General features: G+C 35.1%; 1 protein-coding gene across 4 annotated transcripts in view; it reads left to right on the top strand.

Moving 5' to 3' along the window:
- The window catches only part of REV3L (REV3 like, DNA directed polymerase zeta catalytic subunit), a 178,605-nt gene that overhangs the window by 108,762 nt on the left and 47,358 nt on the right, over positions 1 to 22,485 (top strand). For all 4 annotated transcript variants that reach the window (XM_070225413.1, XM_070225412.1, XM_023650935.2 and 1 more), the window contains 5 exons: positions 3,559 to 3,751; positions 4,801 to 4,912; positions 10,523 to 10,638; positions 12,953 to 13,071; positions 20,267 to 20,385. In XM_070225413.1, coding sequence (XP_070081514.1) covers positions 3,559 to 3,751; positions 4,801 to 4,912; positions 10,523 to 10,638; positions 12,953 to 13,071; positions 20,267 to 20,385 — 659 coding nt within the window. The remainder of the gene's footprint in view (positions 1 to 3,558; positions 3,752 to 4,800; positions 4,913 to 10,522; positions 10,639 to 12,952; positions 13,072 to 20,266; positions 20,386 to 22,485) is intronic.

The following is a 22,485-nucleotide window of genomic DNA, read 5'->3' as shown; positions in this document are numbered from 1 at the left end:
CGGTAGCCATTAGCAGTGTGAGTGTTGAGAACTTAAAATTTAGCTTATACATCTAGGAATTGAATTTTAAATTTTATTTAATTTTACCTAATTTAGGTTTAAAAACTGATACTTGACCGATTTATTGGAAAACTTTTAAGTATGTTTGGAACAACTTAGTTATGTAAAACTACTTTTTCAGCTGTAAATCTTATATCTAAATACAGATCAAGTATTTCCATTCAGCGTCCACGTTGAGATGTGCTGTAAATGTAAAAGTCACATTGATTTTGAAGACGTAATAGGAAAAAAGAATGTAAAATATCTCATTAGTAATTTTTTATATTGATTACACATTGAAAGGGTGATATTCTAGATATATTGGATTAAATGAAAATATTCTTAATTTAACCTATTTTTACTTTTTTTTGAGGTGACTAGTAAAAAAATTTTTAAATACTTATGTCACTTTGATGGTATTTCTATTAGACAATGCTGGTTTATACAGTTGTTTTATGTCTTTGCCCTTAGAGCAGAGAATTCAATTTTTCATTTTTTGTTTTTATGTTCTCAATTGTGTCTTAAACTGTTCTAAGGATGGGATGAGCATAGACTAAGAGAAAAATTTAAATATTGTTCACATTTTTACCCTGAATTTGAACTAAGAATTGTACTTTTTTTAGGATTAGATTGGAACATAGTCTAATGCCGTAATTATATTTGTAAATTTTTTTCATTCAACGGTATTGATTTGGTTCCTGCCTTATACCTGACCCTGTACTATCCCCTGAAGCCCAGATAAATTACCCAATAAACTCAGGAATACATATCAAGTACACACCTGAAATTAGAAAATTAAAGAAAATACTCTCTTAAAACATATTAAAGCAAATTTGATAGACCTCAGGAAAGAGACTTGTTACATTTGATTATTATTATTTGAAAAAAGTAATTTTCTTCTTACACTGTTACTTGATTCTACATAACCCCGTTTCAGAATCATAGGCCTTCTTAAAGTTACAATCACTCGGAAGGTTTGGTGGGTTGCTCATAGCTGCTTCCCCACACTGGCTTTCTTCACCTCAGGGCTCACTCCAGACAGCCATCTGGTGGTCAATTAGGGAATGAATCCAAAAAATCTCTCTTCCTCTTCCTGTACTATACTCTTCCTTTTTCTCGGAAATTGTGCCCGTAGCATTTTTTTCTTCTGTTTCGCATTACTCTGGGTTAATCTCTCTCTCTTCTGCATATAAATACTCAATGCAGAAGAGAAGAGTTGTAATCCTTGTCCCGCTTTCTCAACTACCTCTTTCCTAGTCACACTCAATAAATCTCTCTCCATCTCTTCACCCCATATGTTTACTGAAAAAGAAAATGCCCCTAAGTAATGCATTTTGTATCAAGGAATAGAAAGGCAAAATTTCATACTCAAAATTGAGTACATAAATCAACCTGCAAGACTCCTTTGACCTGTACTTGTCTTCAGTCTTCTCCATAGTCTTTCCACATGTTCATCCTTTTCTAATTAAACTAGCTTTTTGGTTTTGTTTTGTTTGAGTTTAGGGAGAGGTTTTTTATTTTACATTTTTGTGTTACCAAATTAATACAAGCTTACTGTTAAAAAGAAAAATATCAAACAGTCCTGAAGAGTATATATTTAAAAGTAAAGTTCTTTCCTTTCACTCACCATTTTACTTGGTTTGATTTTTTTTTTAATACTAGTTTGTCTTTTTAGAACAGCAGTATGTATTTCTTAAGGAAAGTGGTGGATTGGTGGATATTTGTTTTATTATTCCTTATGCCCTATCCATGCATAATTAGTAACAAATTTACTCATGAATGTATGTAGTATTACATGTACATGGTAAAAAAATTCAATCAGGACAAAAAGAGTTACAATGAAAAGTAAGCTTCCCTCCCATCTCAAACTAAGCAGTCTCCTTCCCCAAAGGCAGTAAGCTGTTCTGTGTCTTTTATGTCTCTGTAGAAATTTTCTGTGCGTGTGCTTAACATTTTTTACATACATAGAAACATAGTACACTTACTGGTTCCATTTGTCAGTGTATTATGGTGAGCTTTCCATATTAAGACATGTAGATCTGGCTTTTGAAAATTTTAAAGGTCACAGAGTATTTATTCCATTGTATGTAGCCTTTATGGATGCCACACAATTTGTGTAACCAGTCCCCAACTGATAGACACAGGTTTTAGTCTTTTATAACTTATAAAAGATTGGGAATATTATAATCTTTAGTGAACATCCTTGTGTATATATTTTGGCTACATGTGTGAATGTATCTGCAGAATATATTCTTGGGGGTAGAACTGCTAAATCAAAGGATATGTCCATTTTTAAATTTTTTTTTTTTTGAGGAAGATTAGCCCTGAGCTAACTAGTGCCAGTCCTCCTCTTTTTTGCTGAGGAAGCCTGGCCCTGAGCTAACAGCCGTGCCCATCTTCCTCTACTTTTATATATGGGACGCCTACCACACCATGGCTTGCCAAGTGGTGCCATGTCCGCACCTGGGATTCAAACTGGCGAACCCCAGGCCACGGAGACACGGAACATGTGAACTTAACCGCTGCGCCACTGGGCTGGCCCCCTCCATTTTTAATTTTGATAGATAGTTCTAAATTGTCCTCCAAAGAGATTTACCAAATTCTACTCCCGTCACTAGTGAGAGCTTTGTATTTACATTTCTTCAACAGTTGGAATGCAAGATAAATACAAAATACAAATCCTTTATTAAATTTATATGGTCTGAATAATTATCAGTATTGTGGTGTTTTCCATTTCCAGGTATATATACATTACTGGTACAATGATGGCTATAATTTTAGCTATAATCATGAATCTAAACCTATATTTTCTTTTTCTTTTCCAGAGTTTCTACTTATTCTGTCTTGATTTTAGAAAGAGAGCTAAGGATTATAGTTGAGTTTTTATTAGTATAGAAAAATAGTATATAAAGCAAAATAGTATGTTTTTGCATTATATGTCAGAGAATATATGCATGGGCAAAAATCTGGCTATTGTGTAGTTGATACCATACAATTCTTATGATTTTTTTCCAAGAAAAACCATAATTAAAAGTCTGCCTAGTATATACAAAAGTCTAAATTTTAAGTAGCCCTCAAGTAGTAGAGAATTAGTAGGTAGGAGCTTCAAACTAAGAAATACCTCTTTTTACTTTAAACTATAGGTAAAAGTATAGTTATCCGGGTAGAAGGTAAGAAGTAACAGACTTTAGTTTGAATGTATGACCACTTGGACTAATGATTCCCTAGTTCCCCAAACAGGAATTGAGAAAATTGAGAGGCACTGCAGGTATTTCAGACAAATAGTTTTAAGTATGTATTGTCATTGAGAAATTACAGCACAAGATTTTCTAAAATAAAAGGTGAATTGATTTAATCTAATCTTACAAGCAAAAATCTTTAATCTGTGGAGTGCTAAATTGTAACTATGTCCTTTATAGATTTTTTTTCTGTAATTTTACACACACATTTCCTTGGAGTCTTTCTTTCGGGACGTCTCAAAAAAATGTTTAAAAGCATAATTTGTATTTCCTTTTGTAGATACAAAATCTTACCCTAATCAGTGTGGAGTTACATGCTCGAACTAGGCGAGATTTAGAACCAGATCCGGAGTTTGACCCAATCTGTGCTCTGTTCTACTGCATCTCATCTGACACTCCACTACCGGATACAGACAAAACAGAACTCACAGGTGTAATAGTGATCGATAAAGACAAGACAGTCTCCAGTCAAGGTACTGTTCATTTTTATCCTAGCCACCCAAGGATGAACCTTTTAATGGGTCAGTTTCTGTGCTAGAGATCTAAACCAAGCAAGCGTAAGGAACTCCTTTCTAGAATGTTTGCAGAGATGGGAGTAGGAAGTCTCATGTATAGCTTTGTCCTAGATTCATTATTCTTACTCGGATTATTGTTGGAAGTCAGAAGCAATACAATATAAAGTTGATATATAAAGTCTTAACAAAATTTCCAATTAGCATATCTAATCTGTTCTAAATATTATTTTATAAAATACTAATTGTTAATACAGAATCCAAATGATTATGTATCTCTAGTTGGAGTAGACAATCTTCCTTATGTATACATTGCTGGTATTTTGTTGCTAATACAGAGTTTCTCTTTGCTTTAAGAAGTTAAGGTGCTTTTGTAAGTTAATGTTTTACAAGAGTCTTCCCAGATGGATTCTAACTTATGTTTCTATCTCTTCCGAAATATCTACACTTTTGGTTCAGAGGTTCTTCATATAGCATACCATTTTATAAAATACAAAATGTCCCTCTGCGGTTTTAAATGGTAACACATGAATTCGGTCAACTCAAGAGGAAGTCTTAGCACAGAGCAGAACCGTATAGGATTTTGCAGTTTAATCAGTGGTATACTTGAGCTGGCTTGTACCAGCTCATGAACCAATTGTTAAATTTTCATAATTTTTTTTAATTAGTTGAAATTAGTAGTAGTTTGAAATTATTCATGGTGTGAAGTCTTTATGTCATGGAAATAAGCAAGCACTACAAATCAAGGCTTTTGTTTCCCCTGGAGAGGTGGTTCTAAACATTTTCCAGCATACCACTGATTAAAATTAAAAACAGAAACAGTAATAAAATTTCTTTTCAGGTGACATTATTATCTGGGGAGTTTTGTGAATGTAGACTTTTCAGGAAAATAACTGAAAATATGAAATTTGAATTTTCAGTTGCATATGAAACTAGAAAACCTTTAAAATGTAAGGAATGATATTACTTACACAATTATATTTATAATAAACATTTTGTTTCTTTCTTAGATATCAGATATCAGACCCCATTACTTATTAGATCTGGAATTACAGGACTAGAAGTTACCTATGCTGCTGATGAGAAGGCACTTTTTCAAGAAATTGCAGCTATAATAAAGAGGTATTGTTTTGTATTTTCTGATTTTTCCAGTTTTAGTTCAGAGTCCTTTCATACTGTTGCTGATTAATACAGGTGAAGGTAGGAAAGAGGGGGAGAATCCCTGCCTGTGGCCCTTGAAAGTAGTTATCCCTGGAAAGATTTTGCTCTCACCGCCCACCACCATCACTGTTTCCATCAGATTAGGGATAGGAAAAAGAATATGCTGTTTCTAAGTTTGAGGGGCAAGTGAAAGAGAAATATTAGTTTAGCCTCTAGCTTTCAACTTGGATTTTAGCATGATTTTTCTATAGGGGTAAAATAATGGAGAACATTACTAAAGTTAAATTGTATTATTCATTAAATGGGCTTCTACCTTAGGGGCCAGCCACCATTTCAGTACCTTTTTTTTTTTTTAAGAAAATGTTTTTCTGAGTTCTAAACAAACCAATATTTCCAAAAATCTTTGGAATGCAGTCTCTTTATAAATTTAGGACTATATGGTATGTCTTTTGTGCACATATTTCCTTAAAGATCTCTTTTGACCATTTGATAGTTGGCCTTGATGGTTGATAGTAGAATCTTGTCAAAATTTATGAAAAGAATTTTTTTAAAAACAAAAATATTTTCATTTAAAAATCAAACAATTAAGTGGATTTGTTGCATTTTCTCAAGACTATAACTCTTGGTAGCCATGGACTCTCATTAAGTGCTTCACTTTTCTAGGAACTTAAGATTTCTGCCCATTGCTAGGTTTAGGTTCTTAAATGCCTACAGCAGGCTAAAACATACTCTGGATCCTGATGTATAGGTACACACTGTCCTTGAGCATGTGGTTACACTCTGTCCTTTCTGTTGTGCTTCCTATAGTTGAACTCCTTCCCATAAAACTGAGATATTCTACATTAAAGATCAGGATGATATTCTACAGGCTCAACATCTGTTGAATCTCAGACAGGTTAACAAACTATTTTAAATACTGGAAACCAGAAAATGTTTTCAACAAAACAAAACTAAATGTCAGAGCATCAAAAATGATATGCTGCTAGCCACCACTCTAGGGAGGAAAAAAGAAGAATGTATTTTTACCATTTATAGCACTGGTGACTGGATGGATTCTCATCCCTTTGAGTCTTGCCCTTGTCAGTCCTACCTTTTACCTTCTCACAGAAGTGATCAACGTGTCAGATGCTTTCAGTGCCCACACTTTTATTTCTGCAAGCAACTTAGCAAAAGTAACATGTCAGAACATTAATGAGCACTATTTTGTGTGCCAGCACACATCCAATAATGTCCTGGGCTTTGTATGCTTGTCTTCTCCATGTTAGATATAGTCCTGCCAACGCTGAGAATTTTGTCAGTCATTTGCAAGTATAGTAACTTTCTTAAATATCCATAACATGAGTTATACTAGTAATTAAGAAAAATTCAGTAAACAGAACAAGACATTCTGGTTCTTACTATAAAAGATCATGTGATTATTTTAGAGAGAAGAAAAATGCTTAAATATCAACATTTCAATTTTTGATGTCCTTTATATTTTATTCCAAACAACCACCTAAGAGATTATCTCACTCTCACACCCCATTTGTTGAGTATCTACTCAACACAGGCTCTGTTAAGAGCATAGGCTTTGGAGTCAGCCAGCTCTGTATTTTTGTCTTGAGGAAGTTTCTTGTCTCTCTCAGCTTTAGTTTCCTCATCTGCAAAATAGGTAATAAATATGAGAATTAAATGAGGTAATGCAAATAAAACTCTTAACCTGGTTAGTACTTAAATATTAACTTTACATGTAAAGTACAGTGCTAGGTGCTATATATAAAACTGAATAAAATACAGATACATACTCTCAAAGACTTTTATTGACTTTGTTTTTCCATTCTTAACATTTATGTCCTTAGGTGCCAAATACAAAAGGTAATATAAAATTATATTAAACAAGTCAAACCAAATCCATTATATTCTTGTCACAATCATTTTTCTCTTTCTATATTTCTTTGAACTATTAATAATTTTACGTTATTCCCAGCCTCTCTAACTTAAATATAAGCTTTGATTCCTCCTTTTTTCTCTTCCCTACATCCATACATTACATCCTATCCATTTAACCTCAGAATTATTTTTTAAGATCATGCCTTCTCCCCCATGCCCATCACCACTGCCCTAGTTAGAACCCCCTTATGTGGCCTCTGTACAGATCTTAATGGGTTATTTAAAATATTAATTGTGAAGCAACTTTTTTTTGCCTAAGCAAATAAAATCATTTTCATGTTTCTGCTGCTTCCATTTTCTTCACAGTTTTGTTTTTTCTCCACTACTAATCCCATCTACCCAACTTTGTTCCTTCTGTAACTTTAGGAGAGCTGATAGAGTGAATAAAATTCACAAAAATTGAAGAAAAAGTCACCAAGATTTTGTTATTGTCACCAAATGTTTTCACAGGAGAAATATAGAATCCTTGGGATTTTAAACTTGACACAGATGTTTTATCAGCTTTAAAAGTCTCTTGAGATGAAACAGCCTCTGGGTCAAAAAATAATAATCTGAAAAATATTGAGTGAAACTTATTTAGTAAATCTGTTAAGAGAAGCAGGGTAACTTTTTGTTGTTTTGTCAGCAGTCATCTCTGACCAGTAGCAGATTATAAAATATGTCTGTTTTATTGAAATGTCTTTTTAATTGAGAAAAAATTATTTTCAAAACATTATCAAAAAATGTGTACTTAACCAACTTTGTAAGTCAGTTGCCACCACAGAGCAAGTAGCTGGCTAGAATAATAATTCTTGCAATAAGAAGATTATAATGATAATAATTCTTGCAATAAGAAGAATAAGTTTGCATCTTGCAAAGTTCAGGTGAAGAAATTAGAAGAACTGTCTTTATAAGAGTTCTAATGGAAGGGCTCTTCTTGTGGCCATTGTGGCCACGCTGTAATGCCTGATCCAGGTGACTCAGTACTAAAGCAGTCACCTGCATGGGTTCTTTTCTGTGTGTGTGGGAATCCTTCACATCTGCCCCTGACAATCCTAAGAGCCACTTGATACTTCGGCCCCAGTTTCTCAAATTTAGACATTACATAGTTAGTTTTACAGAGAGGTGCACTTGTTGTACAGATAGTTCATCTTTGGCTGCTCTGAGAAGAATTTCACTTTAATGGAAGAGGTGATGAAGTTGCTATCAACAAAGATGTATTAAGGTATCAGATGTTATGTTAGAAGACTAATGAGCAGGTAGGGTGTTGGTAAACTTCTCTTGAGTGTCCTAGGATCTTTCTGGTCTTCCTTTATAAGAATTGACCTCTGAAACTAAGCTTTTGCCCCATTGTTACAATTGCCTTGCTTTCTTTTTCTTCTCCATGCTCATGCCATAATCCTGCTCTTCGTTCCAGAATCAACAGCCACATGGAACCTGCTACCAAGAAAATACTTTCTTTTCTTTTTTTTTTTAAAGATTGGCACCTGAGCTAACAACTGTTGCCAATCTTCTTTTTTTTTTTTAAATTCTTCTCCCCAAAGCCCTCCAGTACATAGTTGTGTATTCTAGTTGTAGGTCCTTCTGGTTGTGCTATGTAGGACAGCACCTCAGCATGGCCTGACGAGCAGTGCCATGTCTGCGCCAAGGATCCGAACAGGCAAAACCCTGGGCCACCAAAGCAGAGCGCATGAACTTAACCACTTGGCCACCGGGCCAGCCCCCAAGAAAATACTTTCTTTTGTAGGTTGATGAAAAGGTCTATTTGGCTGGTCTGTTATGGTAATCACTAAGTGTTTATTATATAAGCAGGTTTTTTTCAAAAATTTCAACCCTATTTATATGGAGAAAAGCACATGGATAGTAGATATGTTATCATTTTCTCCTGACAAGTTTGAGGGCTACTCCATAAGTCTGTGATGGTATAACAGGATCACAAACAGATCAGCAGATACTAAAATTTACATTATAGAATGTATTTGGATAGGCTTTTAAGGAATAGGAAAAATAAAAAATGCTATTGCAGAAGTTTGAACCTAGTTCTTTTTTTTTTTTTTTTTTGTTTCGATGAGGAATATTGGCCCTGAGCTGACATCTGTTACCAATCTTCCTCTTTTTGCTTGAGGAAGATTGTCACTGAGCTAACATCTGTGCTAATCTTCCTCTATTTTGTAAGCCACCACAGCATGGCTTGATGAGCAGTATGTAGGTCCGTGCCCAGGATCTGAACCGGTGAACCACGGGCCACTGAAGCAGAGTTCACAAACTTAACTGCTATGCCACCGGGCTGGCCCCAAACCTAGTTCTTTTGATATCAGCTACTTAAATCCTCCAGGGTTAAAAATAAGGAGACATTTTTGTGACATTCTTATTTTTGTTGACTCAGTAAAAAAGCCATTTGACACCCATTTTAAGAAAGTAGCTATGGAAGTATGATAAAATATTAGCTGACACCATTTCTAAAAATAGATTTGATCTACTCAAAATGATCCATTGTTATATCACAGACTTGCAGAGTAGCCCTATATAGCTTAAATCAGTAAATTAGTATATTCTGTACTACAGGCATTGGATGATTCTTCAGGTGTTAAATGATAGAATCTGGACAGGCTGCATAGCCCACAACTCATTATAGTGACTTTATCAGCAGTTATATAAAACCCAACTTATAAATTTTGTGATCTTTCACTCTGCTTTTTGGCTTTTATAAACAATACAATGATCAGAGTAATTTGGAGTTTATAATTTGATAGCATTACTGTAGTTTTTGCTCTCAAAAGTTCTTACTCTCAACTTGTGACTATAATCAGATCCTCTCTTCCACACACAATTTTCCCATTGAAGTAAATCTTCATGTTTATTTTCCCTTACACTGTAACCAAACATTTTTCTATGGTGGTCACCATGGAAGTTCTAAGAGGAGCCACAAAGAAGCTCCTTCTGAGTTGGATACAGATTGTCAGTTCAGTTTTATGGATGCAACTCTGTGACCACAATAAGCACATTTTTCTCCTACTTTCTGATGCTGAGCTTCCCCACATTAATCTCACCCCCATTAATATTTTATTCTTCTATTAAACTGAGTCACCTTCCTTTTAAGTTTAGAGGACAAATTTGTCATTACTGAGTCCTTAATTCATGTGAGGACCAAGTCATTACTAAAATTAAGTGGGGAAAGAAAGACGTTTTCATTTTCTTCCTCAGCATTAAAACTGTTTAAGGACAGTATAGGTTAGAGGGGTAGAGAAGTGACAACAGTGTGATCTGGAGGGTCTTTTTCAAAATACAGTAGCCACACAGGCCCTCACACTTCACCCTGCCCCTACCCACATTACCCTCACTCATGTATTTCAGTGGTTATGCCTCCCTCCCACCCCACTTTCTGTCAGCCTCCATCCCAGGTTATATCAAATAAATACATAGTCTGAGTAAAAACTATGCTTGCCTTACCAAAGTAGCTTCAAATCCAAGAACTCTAATCCAATCACCTCATTCCTTCGTGTATGGGAATTCTCTAGGTTCCACTATGTCATCCCTTGCCCATCTAAGAAACATTATAGAATATAGATTTTTATTTTTGTGCTTTATATCATGAAGAATGAGTTCTTCTGGTGAAAAGTTCAAATGTGTGTTCCTTGTTTGATCTTTTCATTCCTTCTTTAGATATGATCCTGATATTCTGCTAGGGTACGAGATTCAGATGCATTCCTGGGGTTACCTCTTACAGAGGGCTGCTGCCTTAAGTGTGAACTTATGTCAGATGATCTCTCGGGTGCCAGGTATGAAGCACTGTAAATCTTGTGTGGTTTTACAGGGCAAATTACAAAGTAAATAAAGATAAGTTGTTAAACAGTATTGTCATTCTAACCTAATTTTTAATACTAAATTGTGTAAGTTCTAGATGTATCATAACTCCATTAGAGAAAATTTAAAAGTCAAGAAAAGTCAAAGAAGAACTACTCCAATCTCACTGCTATATATACTGTTAATATATTTGTTGGGTTTTCTCTTTCAGTCATTTTTCATATACATCTGTAGGTCTTTATTTTTTATATGACGTAAATCATACATATATCCTATTTTTATTATGCTTCCTTCATCCAGCATCTTATCGTAGTTTTCTGTATTATGAGATAGTCTTCATAATCATTATGAAGCATGTAACATTTCTTTGCCTTGAAGTACCATTATGTTATTTCGTTTGTCTGCTTCTATGTTTTATCCATTTGGCTGGTAAGGAAGGAGATGGTAGAAGAACACTGACTGTTGAGTTTTATTTGGGTGTCAGGCTAAAAAATCGTGTGAATTTTGGAGGCTGTTCCCCAAAAGTCTGATCCTAATTGAAATGGGAGGGCAATAATAATATTCATATCAAAATTACAGTTTATAGAGCACTTTTTAAAATTATATTTTCTTTATACCTTAGAATTTTTAGTAACTTTAAGAGGCTCCCCACAAGTCTGACTAGAGCAAGTAGCATGTGCTTTGGGAGGCTAAAAGACCAAATACAAAATCGGTGAAAACTAATCAAGAGTTCCTGGGAGAGAGGGTATGACTTCGATAAAATGTCTTAAGCACTGGTAAATTTAAAGGGAAAGGTTGAAGCTAGACGTTTGAAGGACAATAAATATTTTGAGCACTGCAAAAGCTTAGAATAAAGAGGCAGAGTACTTTGTTTAGTTTTTCATTGCATGACTTTTTCTGTAGCTTCTGTGTTCCTTGATAGGAATAGTGGTATATCTCAATCTTTTCAGCATTTCATTTGGGATAGGTTTTTGAATATTCAGGAGGGGCGGCATGAGTGTTCCCTGTTTTAATTACTTGTAACAGGCAAGGTATATGACTTCAGATCATAAGAGTGAATGAAAGCGCTTGTCCTTTCAGCACACTGCTGAAACTATTTTTATGAGGCAACATGGTGCAATAGAAATGGCATGGTTAGGGAGGCGGCATAGTAAAGAGCAGAGATTCTGGAGGAAGACTGCCTGGGTTCAAATCCTGGCTATGCTGCTGACTAGCTGTGTGATGTCCAGCAAGCTTAACCTATCTATAGCTCAATTTGTTCATCTGTAAAATGGCAATGATAATAGAACTTATCTCATAGGGCGATTGTGAAGTACTTAGAACTGTGCCTGAGAACATAGTAAACATTATGTGTGTTTGTTAAATAAAGAAAAAAAACTTTTAAACATTATCTCTTTAAAATAAAAAACGAAAAGGGGTAAGTGTGTGTACATGGTCTTTGGAATCAGGTAACCCTGGTTTAGAATACTGATTCTGTTAACTTTATGACCTGGGGCAAGATATAACATTTCTGAGTGGAATTTACTACAATGTGAAATAAAAAGTATACTAACATAGTAAAATAGCTGTATTAAAATAAAAGAAATAATGTTAGTAAAGATCTTAGATCATAATAGACGTTCAGTATATGGTAAATATGTTTATTATTCAGAGCCTATAATCAACAACATACCAGTGTTATATAAGAGAAACACATTTTAGTTTCTTTTCTAGGTAAAATCATCACCTAAGAAACTAGACTCAGAACTCTGTTTGTTGTAAGAGGAACTCTTCATCTAGTTCTCCATACACAGTTAAGAGAATTTCATCCTAAATATGAACATCACTAACTGATGTCAGCAGATTTTCAGAAAATTGTTTGGGTTAAAAACTCTACCATTTTTTCCCAAGAAATTATCAGTTTAACTTAAACATTTTTCATCCTAACATCAAAGAAATGCTGTGGCATTAGGAGTTTGTAAAAATAGTGCCAGAAATTACCAAACTTAAAGAGGAAAGGGTTTATTGTTTTAAAACTACATGTGTGTGTATCTACATTTTTTAATTTAAAAAATACATAGTTTTCAGATACATTTATTTCACAAAATTCTTTCATAACTTCAAGAAAAAAGAAAAGTTTTATTAGTCAAAATAATGATTATTCTCAAAGTCTGATACAAAACAGACTGTGAGTTACATTTCATCTTTAATCTTCATCTTTAATCTTTATTATTCTCATTTTCTTTGGCAAAATTTGCTTGGAAATTTGGTCTCTGTGAGTCCTGATGCAACCCATATTTACTTCTGTAGATGACAAAATTGAGAACAGATTTGCAGCTGAAAGAGATGAGTATGGATCAGATACAATGAGTGAGATAAATATTGTTGGCCGAATTACGCTGAATCTTTGGAGAATCATGAAAAATGAGGTAAGGTGCTTTATGTAATATTTTGTTTGGAAACAGATTAGATCAATATAACGATTTTAATAATTATAGAGTGTTAGTATACTACTATATAACTTATGCTTCTTTGTGAATTATTTTTATTATACTTAATTAGTTACAGAAATAAATTCTGCTTTTTAAAATGCAAAGCTACAAAAGTATTTAGTATTATTGATGAATTTTAGTTTTTTTCTATTTGTGTCTAAAGTAGCAGTAGCTAGAAAAGTCTATAGCTATCATAAAATATTATGTTGTGTGTGTTGAATGTTGTATAATTTCATCATTTTTTGCACTTGAATCATTTTTGCACTTAAATCCAGATGAATATAGCTTGGCTTTTTTGATTTATTACAGTAAGAAAAATTTATTCTCAACATAGGAAAGAACTTTTTGAACTAAGGATATTTAAAAACTGGGTCTGGTGTATAAGGTAAATTGGAAAGAGAGAATTTCGAAATAGTTAATAGGAGCATCCAGTTGAGGCTTTGGGGGCTCAGATAAGGATTTTGGTGGTATAAATTTCACCAAACTACAGTCACGAGTTGCTTGACGATGAGGTTACATTCTGAGAAATGCGTCGTTAGGCAATTGCGTAGTTGTGTGAACATCATAGAATGTACTTACACAAACCTAGATATAGCCTATTACACACCTAGGCTATATGATACTAATCTTACAGGACCACCATCGAATATGCAGTCCGTCATTGACTGAAACGTCATTATGTGGTGTGTGATTGTATCTTACTAATTTACAATAACTCAGAGAAATAATTCTTTCACTAAAAATGTGAGATCATAGGGTCCTAGGTCATATTTACGTCCTTGAAGTTGCCTGATTTCTCTTATTGAAATGTAAAAAAGATGCCTACTGTAAGTTGGTCCATTCTCAGGTTTTGAACTTTGGATAATATCAGATAAAATGTTTATATTTAAAAGAAGCTCTTCAGTTGTTTCTCTTTGAAACTACTTTCTCATTATACATTTTCTATTATATGCAAATATTCACTATGATCTTTCTGGCTCTTCTAGATTTATATAAAACATTTGACTTTCCGTACATACCCTCTGCAGTTCTTTTGGGCACTATAACACAGTAATTCTTTCAGATAAGGAAATAAGTTCTTTATATAAAATTCAGGTATTCTCATTTTTCTTTTTATTTCCTCTCCCCACCATGAGCCTAAAGTTATGCTCACATTTCATCTAATTCAAAAATGTACAATATATGTATCTGCTTGAAGATAATTTTATCCTATTGTTTTCTTCTTAAAATGTTATCAGAGCACAAGAATCTCCAGTGACTTCAAAATAATTCCTAGTGACAGAGATAGGATATGCAAAGTAGAGAGATTGTGGTATATTTGGTTTGTGTATTCCATTATATATTCCAAACTGCAGTCTCTAATAATGCCTGGGACGAACGCATACATTAAGTATGTAAACACAAAATTAAATTATTGAATCTTAATTTCAGGGGTGTTTTCATCCTTGACAATCCAAAGGCAGCTGTAGCAATTATCCACTATTAGCTTAAAATCACAAATTAGAGAGTAAGTACTTTTTCAAAGTTTAGGGCTTTCTGTAGTCCTTACTGAAAATTCAGGGTCAAAGCCTTTCTCTAATTCTAGGCTGAATATTTTCTATCTCTGATCTTTGTCAGCTGGCCTTGAGAATTTTCTGCATGTTAGAGGCCCGCAAACTATTTTTTCTGGATTTAAGCAGTTCCAAAAGCTCCTTTTTATCCTTATTTCTTTTATCTGTGTCTCCTTCATGACACTTAGCAGTTTCTGACTCTATTATTGTTTTTTAAATCTTAACAGTTTGTTTTTACAATATGCTCTTTATTAAAAATAGTTCCTGTGCACTATAAAAAAGACAAAATAAATGCAGAAGAGTATGTAAAATGAAAGTGCAATCTCCTTGTTCTCTCTAGGACATGTACACAGCAGTTGCATTCCCCAGACACAGTTTACAATTGAATGGCTATCCTTTTTTCTATGCCTAGTTTGGGTTTAATAAAATTTGTTGGTGTTTTATTTTGTTTTATGGGTTTTTTTGGAGGAAGATTAGCCCTGAGCTAACTGCTGCCAATCCTCCTCTTTTCGCTGAGGAAGACTGGCCCTTAGCTAACATACATGCCCATCTTCCTCTACTTTATATGTGGGATGCCTACCACAGCATGGTGTCCCAAGCGGTGCCATGTCTGCACCCGGGATCCAAAATGGTGAACCCCAAGCCGCTGAAGCAGAACGTGTGCACTTAACCACTGCGCCACCAGGCTGGCCCCTAAAATTTGTTTTTTAATATGCTAGTTTTCACTCTCCTGGTTAACTTTAACATAGAATTACTGCTATTCCCCTGGACTTTAAATCCTCAGTAACAAAAATAGTGCTCATAATATATTTGTTGACTGCTTGAATGAAAGAATGACTCTTCCCCAGAAGATTAAAGATTATATTTAAAGGCCTTCTGGGTATCAGCTTAATCCAGGCCTTTCAAGAATTTGCCAAGTAGGTTGGGAACAGATCTGATTTAATTCAACAAGTATTTATTGAGTTCCATCTCTAGGACACACGTTTGGGCCTGGGTTTATAGCAGTAAGAGTATAGCTGGCTCCTCTATTTTAACAGGCAGGAAGGCAGATTCTGTGGGTGCCGATGTTGGTAGGTGGGTAGATGTGCCAGTGAGAATCTGTGGAGGTTCTCTTCTCATTGCTTCAGTTTTCTCAGTGAAATAGGAATCACTGTGCTCAGCTGAGAGTGCGCATAGTGGGGGGGCTTTTGGGGTTTGAAGAGAGAAAAGTGTGAAAGTTATCTAGGAGAATTTGAGAGTGGTTAATGCAGAAACTATAGTATAAAAGCTAGGCAGCACTGGGAGCCCATTTGAGATTTGTATCAGGAAATTAAAGAGATACCTGCCAGCTACGTTCACATTCACAGGTCTAAGTAGAGAGTAACAGAGGGTTAGATTTGACCACAAGTCGCAAGCAAAGGGTTATGGCTTTGCTAAAGTTTCGTTAATTACAAATAAAGCAGCAGAGGGGCAAAGAAATGAATAGTATGTGCAAAGTTGTGATTATAATGATCGACTGTGGAATTTGAGCTAGATAAGGAGCAAAGAGAGGTTGCGGCACCAGAGGGAGTAAACTGGAAGGATAGGACATGGTGGTCAGAGAATGGGATGCATGAGATTATGGAGGGAATACAGTCATTGGTGGTTATAGATATTGAAGTATGATCTTGGGAGTGGGTGGCTAAGGTGGGGTAGAGATAGTGACATGTGAATTTACGTCTGAGACCTGTCTCTGATGGCAGTGCAGGAGGGGAGAAGACCAAAGGTTAGGAAACCAGTAACATTATTAGGGTAGCCCAAATGAAAGTTGGCAGTGGTGTAGGGATTCAAAAAACAATTTAGAGGATAAATCCACAAGAACTGGATGTACAAAAAGATGAAGAAGAAGAGGTTTCAAGAATGATTTTCGGGGTTCTGGCATAGATAGTTTAAGATCATGTTTAGGTGGGAAAATGATGCTTTAAGAATACAGAGCATGAGGTATCAGTCAAATATCCAGGTGAAGATACCCACAGACATTTCAATAGGAATGTCCCACATATGGGGTAGAGGTCTGGATTAGAGATACTGCCTTGTAAGTCACATGAGAGTGAATGACCTCAGCAAAAAGTGAATGGAGAGAGCCATCAGGACTCAGCCAAGGACAACATTTTTGTGAAGGAAAACATTTTGAGGAGTAGACAGAGGAATCAGATCCTAAGAAAGAGTAGTCAGATAAGATAATGAGGAACTGGGAGAGAACACTCCCAACAGTCACTAGGAAGGTCAGATGCTTCTGTGCATGCATCGAAGCCTCACATTATCTCAGTTTGGTAACATTAGAATCTGGTTCTGATACTCTCTATTATGGTTTCAGTCTGTCAATAAGCATGTTTCAGGTGCTTTTTAAAATTAAGACACTGTGATGGGCAATGAAGATTATGTAAAGAGGTAAAATGATATACTCCCTTGCATTCATATATTGCTTTATCATTTATAAGGCACTTTTACAGACTCATCATTTTAAAATTTTGATAGTCACAAAGTTGCAGCATAAGTAAGACAACAAAGTAGTGAGGTGTCATTCTAATTGAGGAAACTGAAGTTCACAGAGGATAAGTGACTTGCCTGAAACCTCACAGCTAGTATGGGATCAAGACTCAGGCTCATTGTGGGCATGCTCTCTGTCCTGAGAGAGTTTGTTGTATATTTTAAGCATATGTAAAATAAAATATGTATAAAATATATAATAAGCTCTCTGACGACAGAGAGCATGTTCAGAATGAGTGTGTGAGGGTGTGTGTATATGTGTATGTATGTGTGTGTATAGTTATAGTATCTATAGATCTCCTAAATATATTATATGGCTTTGATAGGGCATCTATCACTGACCTTATAGGCACCATATAAGAGCCAAATGAGACATCAGTGGTATATACATTTAGAGGAAAAGAGATGACTGTTGTGTCTTGGGGGCTGGGGGAGTGTGGTGACAAAGATATTCTTGCTGTCAAACAACACTCTAACACTCTAGAAAACACAGACTTCTCAGCAAATAATTGGTGCATATTAGAGTACAGGGTAAGCAGCTGTAACAAAGGAATACCTTACAGCAATTAAGAAGAATAAAATATTGCCACATTGAACAACATAGATGAATCTCAGATGTAATGTTGAGCAAAAGAAACTAGATAAATAATAGTACATAATAACTAGTTCCATTTATTATAAAGTTTAAAAATAAGCAAGGCTAACCTACAGTGGTTAACTTTCATAAGTATTGACTGGGACAGGGCCTGCACAAGGGAGCCTTCCAGAGTCCTAAAATTTCCCATGTCTTCATATGGGTGATAGTTACATGAATGTATGCAAACATGAAAATTCATGAGTTGTTCACTTTAAATTTGTGGACATTTCTTTATATGCAGTATATGTCAATCAAAAATAATTTTTAGTTGAAGACTCAGGAAATGAGGAACAACTGAAGGAATAAGGTGTTAGAGGATGTAGGGCACAGGTGCTTAGTTATGGTTGCCTTCCCTTTTTTTCCTTTCACCTTTATTTTCTTTACTCCCCTGCACTAATACTCTGAGTGCCTCTCCCAGTTCTGAGGAAGTTTGTTTCCAAAGTCATTAACCATTATGTTTTGCACTTTGACTCTATGAATGGAAAAGTGATCCCTCTAAGTCAGCCCATTCCTTTTATCAATAGGATAAATGGACCAACACTGTAACATTTTGTTGATTTATTGATCAATTCTGACTTTGATCTACATAGTACATTTATCCAATTTTTAACTTATTCAGACTTCCCCCCAACTCCTAATTCATATTTTTAGGTTCATATTTCGACTTCTAGAGTAAATCGCTCTCTAAAGATTGCAACATTCTGAAGATGAGGCATCTTAATTTTAGAGTTTATGTTTCCTTCCTTTAATTTTACTCACAGCTGAGATTACAGCTGTGCATTTTTATGCTTTTGTGACACCAAGGAAACCCAAAGTAGAGTGGGTGTTATAAGGTTATAATACTTGTTTAGTCTTAATCCAATTTATGAAATTGTTCTATTTGAAATAAAATCAACCCAGAACATAGGTCTCCATCTGCCTCAGATATTAGGGACCAATTTCTAAGATTTTATTTGAGGTCACAAAATCCCCTAGTTAATCTTAATAGGTCAGTTTACATGGCAAACTTCAGATTTTTCCCTCAGGAGAGAGCTACAGGACAAGGGGATCTTTTCTGTAGATATGTTTTTGATTGATTGTTTTAATGAAGATATATACTGTGGCAGAAGTTTAGATTTAGGCTCAAGTGCTATCCTCTATATTAGGTAATGATGTAACAGCCTGAGATCAGATGTTTGGCTCTATTTTCTGTAATACTAAATGGAAATTAAATACAAAAAACTAAATGAAAATATTCATTAGCAGGTAGAAGAGCCATTCAAATATTGGGACTTGATAATAAAATGAGTTATTTATTTTTGAGAGAAGTACTCCAGGCCAGTAGTGATTTTTGGGAAAGAAATGGTAATTTACTTCTAAGATAATGGATTAGTATCTGCTTTATACTGGTGACTCTAGAATAAGCTCATTCCAATGTTTAAAACTGTGAGTGTGTGTGTGTGTGTGTGTGTGAGTGAGTACACAGACACACTCTGAAGTATGCTACTTTCCAATGCTGTCGTCCTGGAGAGTGATAGAAATTGTACATCAAGACTAATTTGGGTCACTGCACTTAGATGAGCTTAATGTTCACTCCCGGTTTTCTACTTGCTGGATTGTAGAAGTGGAAAAGAAAAATGTTTTAAAGTTATAATATAATATACAAATGTAAAGTACTATTTGAACTATTCCTCAGAATCTCAAGCTGACCTAAGAATGGGGACTACGGGTTCCTTAATTTCCATTTTGCATTGAAATACCTACCATTGTCTAGATTGCTTGTGTCTTATAGGTATTTCTGAGAGATCATCTAGCTAGAGGTATGTTTTATTAATTTGGACCCTTTTTCAGTATTCCTTTCCCATTATTAACACAACTTTTACCTACATGATCTGAAGTTGGGGAAACATTTCTGCCATTTCCTTTTTAATCTTTTGCTTTTGGACTGAAAGTTAAGTGACTCCATAATGTCCATGTATTGGGTCTTAGTACTGATGTAATTCTTGGGAGCAGGATGAATGCCTGCCTTTAACTAGATAACACATCCTTGAATCTGTGGAGTCCTGTTAAGCAGCCTGTCATCAAGGACCAAAAGGTAAGTAGGAAGGAACAAAAAATTAGTTTGCTTAACAGGGCTTCTGTCTGTCAGTATTTGTATTGGCCTAGACTATAAAAAGACATGATAAGAACTGGGATCTCTTAAGTATTACATGACCAAGTTGAATCTCATCAAGTCTGATTTTTTCCAATTAAATATTAATTTATTATAAACATTTCTGTCCAGTAGGCTATATAGCCATAGCTTTAAATTAATTATGATTCAGTTATAACACAAATCATTTTTATAAGTACCTTCCATATCTACTATAAAATGTTAGAAGTAATATTTGGGGTCTTTTAGAACCAAATTTGCACATAAATACAAGCATTATTCTAATAGAGTCTTGCTTTTTTTCAGGTGGCTCTAACTAACTACACCTTTGAAAATGTGAGCTTTCACGTTCTTCATCAGCGTTTTCCCCTCTTTACCTTCCGAGTCTTATCAGATTGGTTTGATAACAAGACAGATCTATACAGGTAATGTTTTATAACTCTCAAGAGGATACTATCTCTTTTTAAAAATCAGTATTGTTGGAATATAATTTATATACAATAAAATGCACACATTTGAAGTGTATTGTGTGATAACTTTGAAAAATGCAAATACCTTATAACCAGTATCTTGATCAAGGTAAAGAACATTTGTAACACCCAGAAAATTTCCTTATACAACTTTGCAGTCAACCTACCTATTCCTGAACCACCCACATAAGTACTAGTTGAATTTCTATTACTATAGATTAGTTTTGCCAGTTCTAGAACCTCGTATAAATAGAATTATTTACAGTCTACCCCTTTGTGTCTGACTTCGTTGAAGAAACTCAGCATAATGTTTTTTGAAAGCACTGAATCCTAGCCACTAGACCACCAGGAAACTGTAGCATAATATTTTTTGAGATTCAGTCATGTTTTTGCATAAACCAGTATTTTGTTCATTTTTATTACTAAATAATATTCAATCATATGAACGTACCACTATTTACCCAGTCACCTGTTGATGGACAATTGGGTTGTTTATAGTTTGAGGCTACTATGAATAAAACTGTAAGGCAAGTCTTCGTGTGTGTGAACATACGTTTTCATTTCTTTAGCAGTAGAATTGCCAGGTCACATGGTTAGCATGTTTAACATGTTAAGACACTGCTAAATTGTTTTCTTTGGCAATTCTTCTAGTGCAAGTCTGCCGGCAACAAATTCTCTCAGCCTTTATTTATCTGAAAATGTCTTTATCTTGCCCTTACTTTTGAATGATATTTTCAATGTCTAATTTTGGGGTTGAGATTTTTTTTTACCCCACCAATTTAAAGATTTCATTCCCTTTTCTTCTGTCCTCCATTGTTTCTGATGAGAAACAACAGTCATTCTCATTTTTCCACTGTATGCAATGCATTTTTTTTCAAAGTCAGGCTTAACGAACGGTTGGTTGACTGCTGCTTTTACTCTGTGTGGAGGCAGGGGAAGTTATTCAGTTCTCACTTCTGACTGAAGTTAGTCATCCTTGGAAGTTCCTCTTCTCCTGGAGCTCAGGAATGAGGCCTTCTCAGCTTTCCTGCTCTTCCTACAGCAGTGATGGACTTCTGCTTTGTACCATGCCAGGTCCTGGCCCTAGGCAGGTTTCTTGACTCTCTCAGTGGAAAATGGTGTTTGCTTCTACTCCCTTCTCAGCGGTAGTGTATGTTTCCCTGAAATCTATGTTGGGAAGGTTTCCTGCCTCTTTCCCAGTGGTGCACAGTTGTTGCTTGCTGCTTAGTACAAAGCCCACAGTTGAAACTAGTTTCCTTCCCCTCCCTCATGTGTAGCTTTTGCTGCTACCCCTCTTCCCAGCAGCAGACATCTTTTGCGTCTATTCTTTCCCTGAGGATTGGAGAGTCTCCTACTGGTCCCATAGCACCTCAAAGCTTTGCTTCATATGAGAGAAGGGTCAGAGGAAATTGCGGGGTTTCATTTCTTTGTGCTCTCTCCTGCCCCACCCCCAGTCTTTCACAAGCATTTGGTGGGGGTCCATGGAAAAAGACTGTGCTGGTATCTGGGGCTCCAAGTGATTCTAAACGGTCATGCTAGCCCCTACATGACCTTTAAGAATTTGTTAACATTTTAACTGTTTCATTCTTACCTAATTTTATGGCAGCTGCCTCTCCCTCCTATGTTCTGCCACAGATGAAATAGGTTGTGTCCTGCCTGTCCTTAGATGAGTTTGTCACCCTATGAAATTTAGTTCACCTGATTCTCTTGTAACTTCAGTTTTCTGATGACTTCAAGAAAACTTATGATTTTGTAGATTATCCAGCTTTTTATCATTGTTAGACTAGAGTGATGTTCTTCTGCAGCTTTCTACATCCAAAGCAGAACTCCATAATTTTTTTTCCTAGTTGCTTTCAAGATTTTTCTCTTTGCCTTTGGCTTTCAGTAATTTCACTATGATATTCCTAGAAGTAGATTTTTTTTATTGTTATATTTATCTTTCTTGTTGTTTGCTGAGCTTCTTAGGTCTTTTAAATTGAGGTTTTTCATCAAATTTAGGAAATATTTGGTTATTATTTCTTTAAATATTTTTATGCCCCTACTCTTACTCTCTTT

This window comes from Equus caballus, chromosome 10 (genome assembly GCF_041296265.1).
Source record: "Equus caballus isolate H_3958 breed thoroughbred chromosome 10, TB-T2T, whole genome shotgun sequence".
NCBI lineage: Eukaryota > Metazoa > Chordata > Mammalia > Perissodactyla > Equidae > Equus > Equus caballus.
This window is presented reverse-complemented; position numbering and strand designations above follow the sequence as displayed.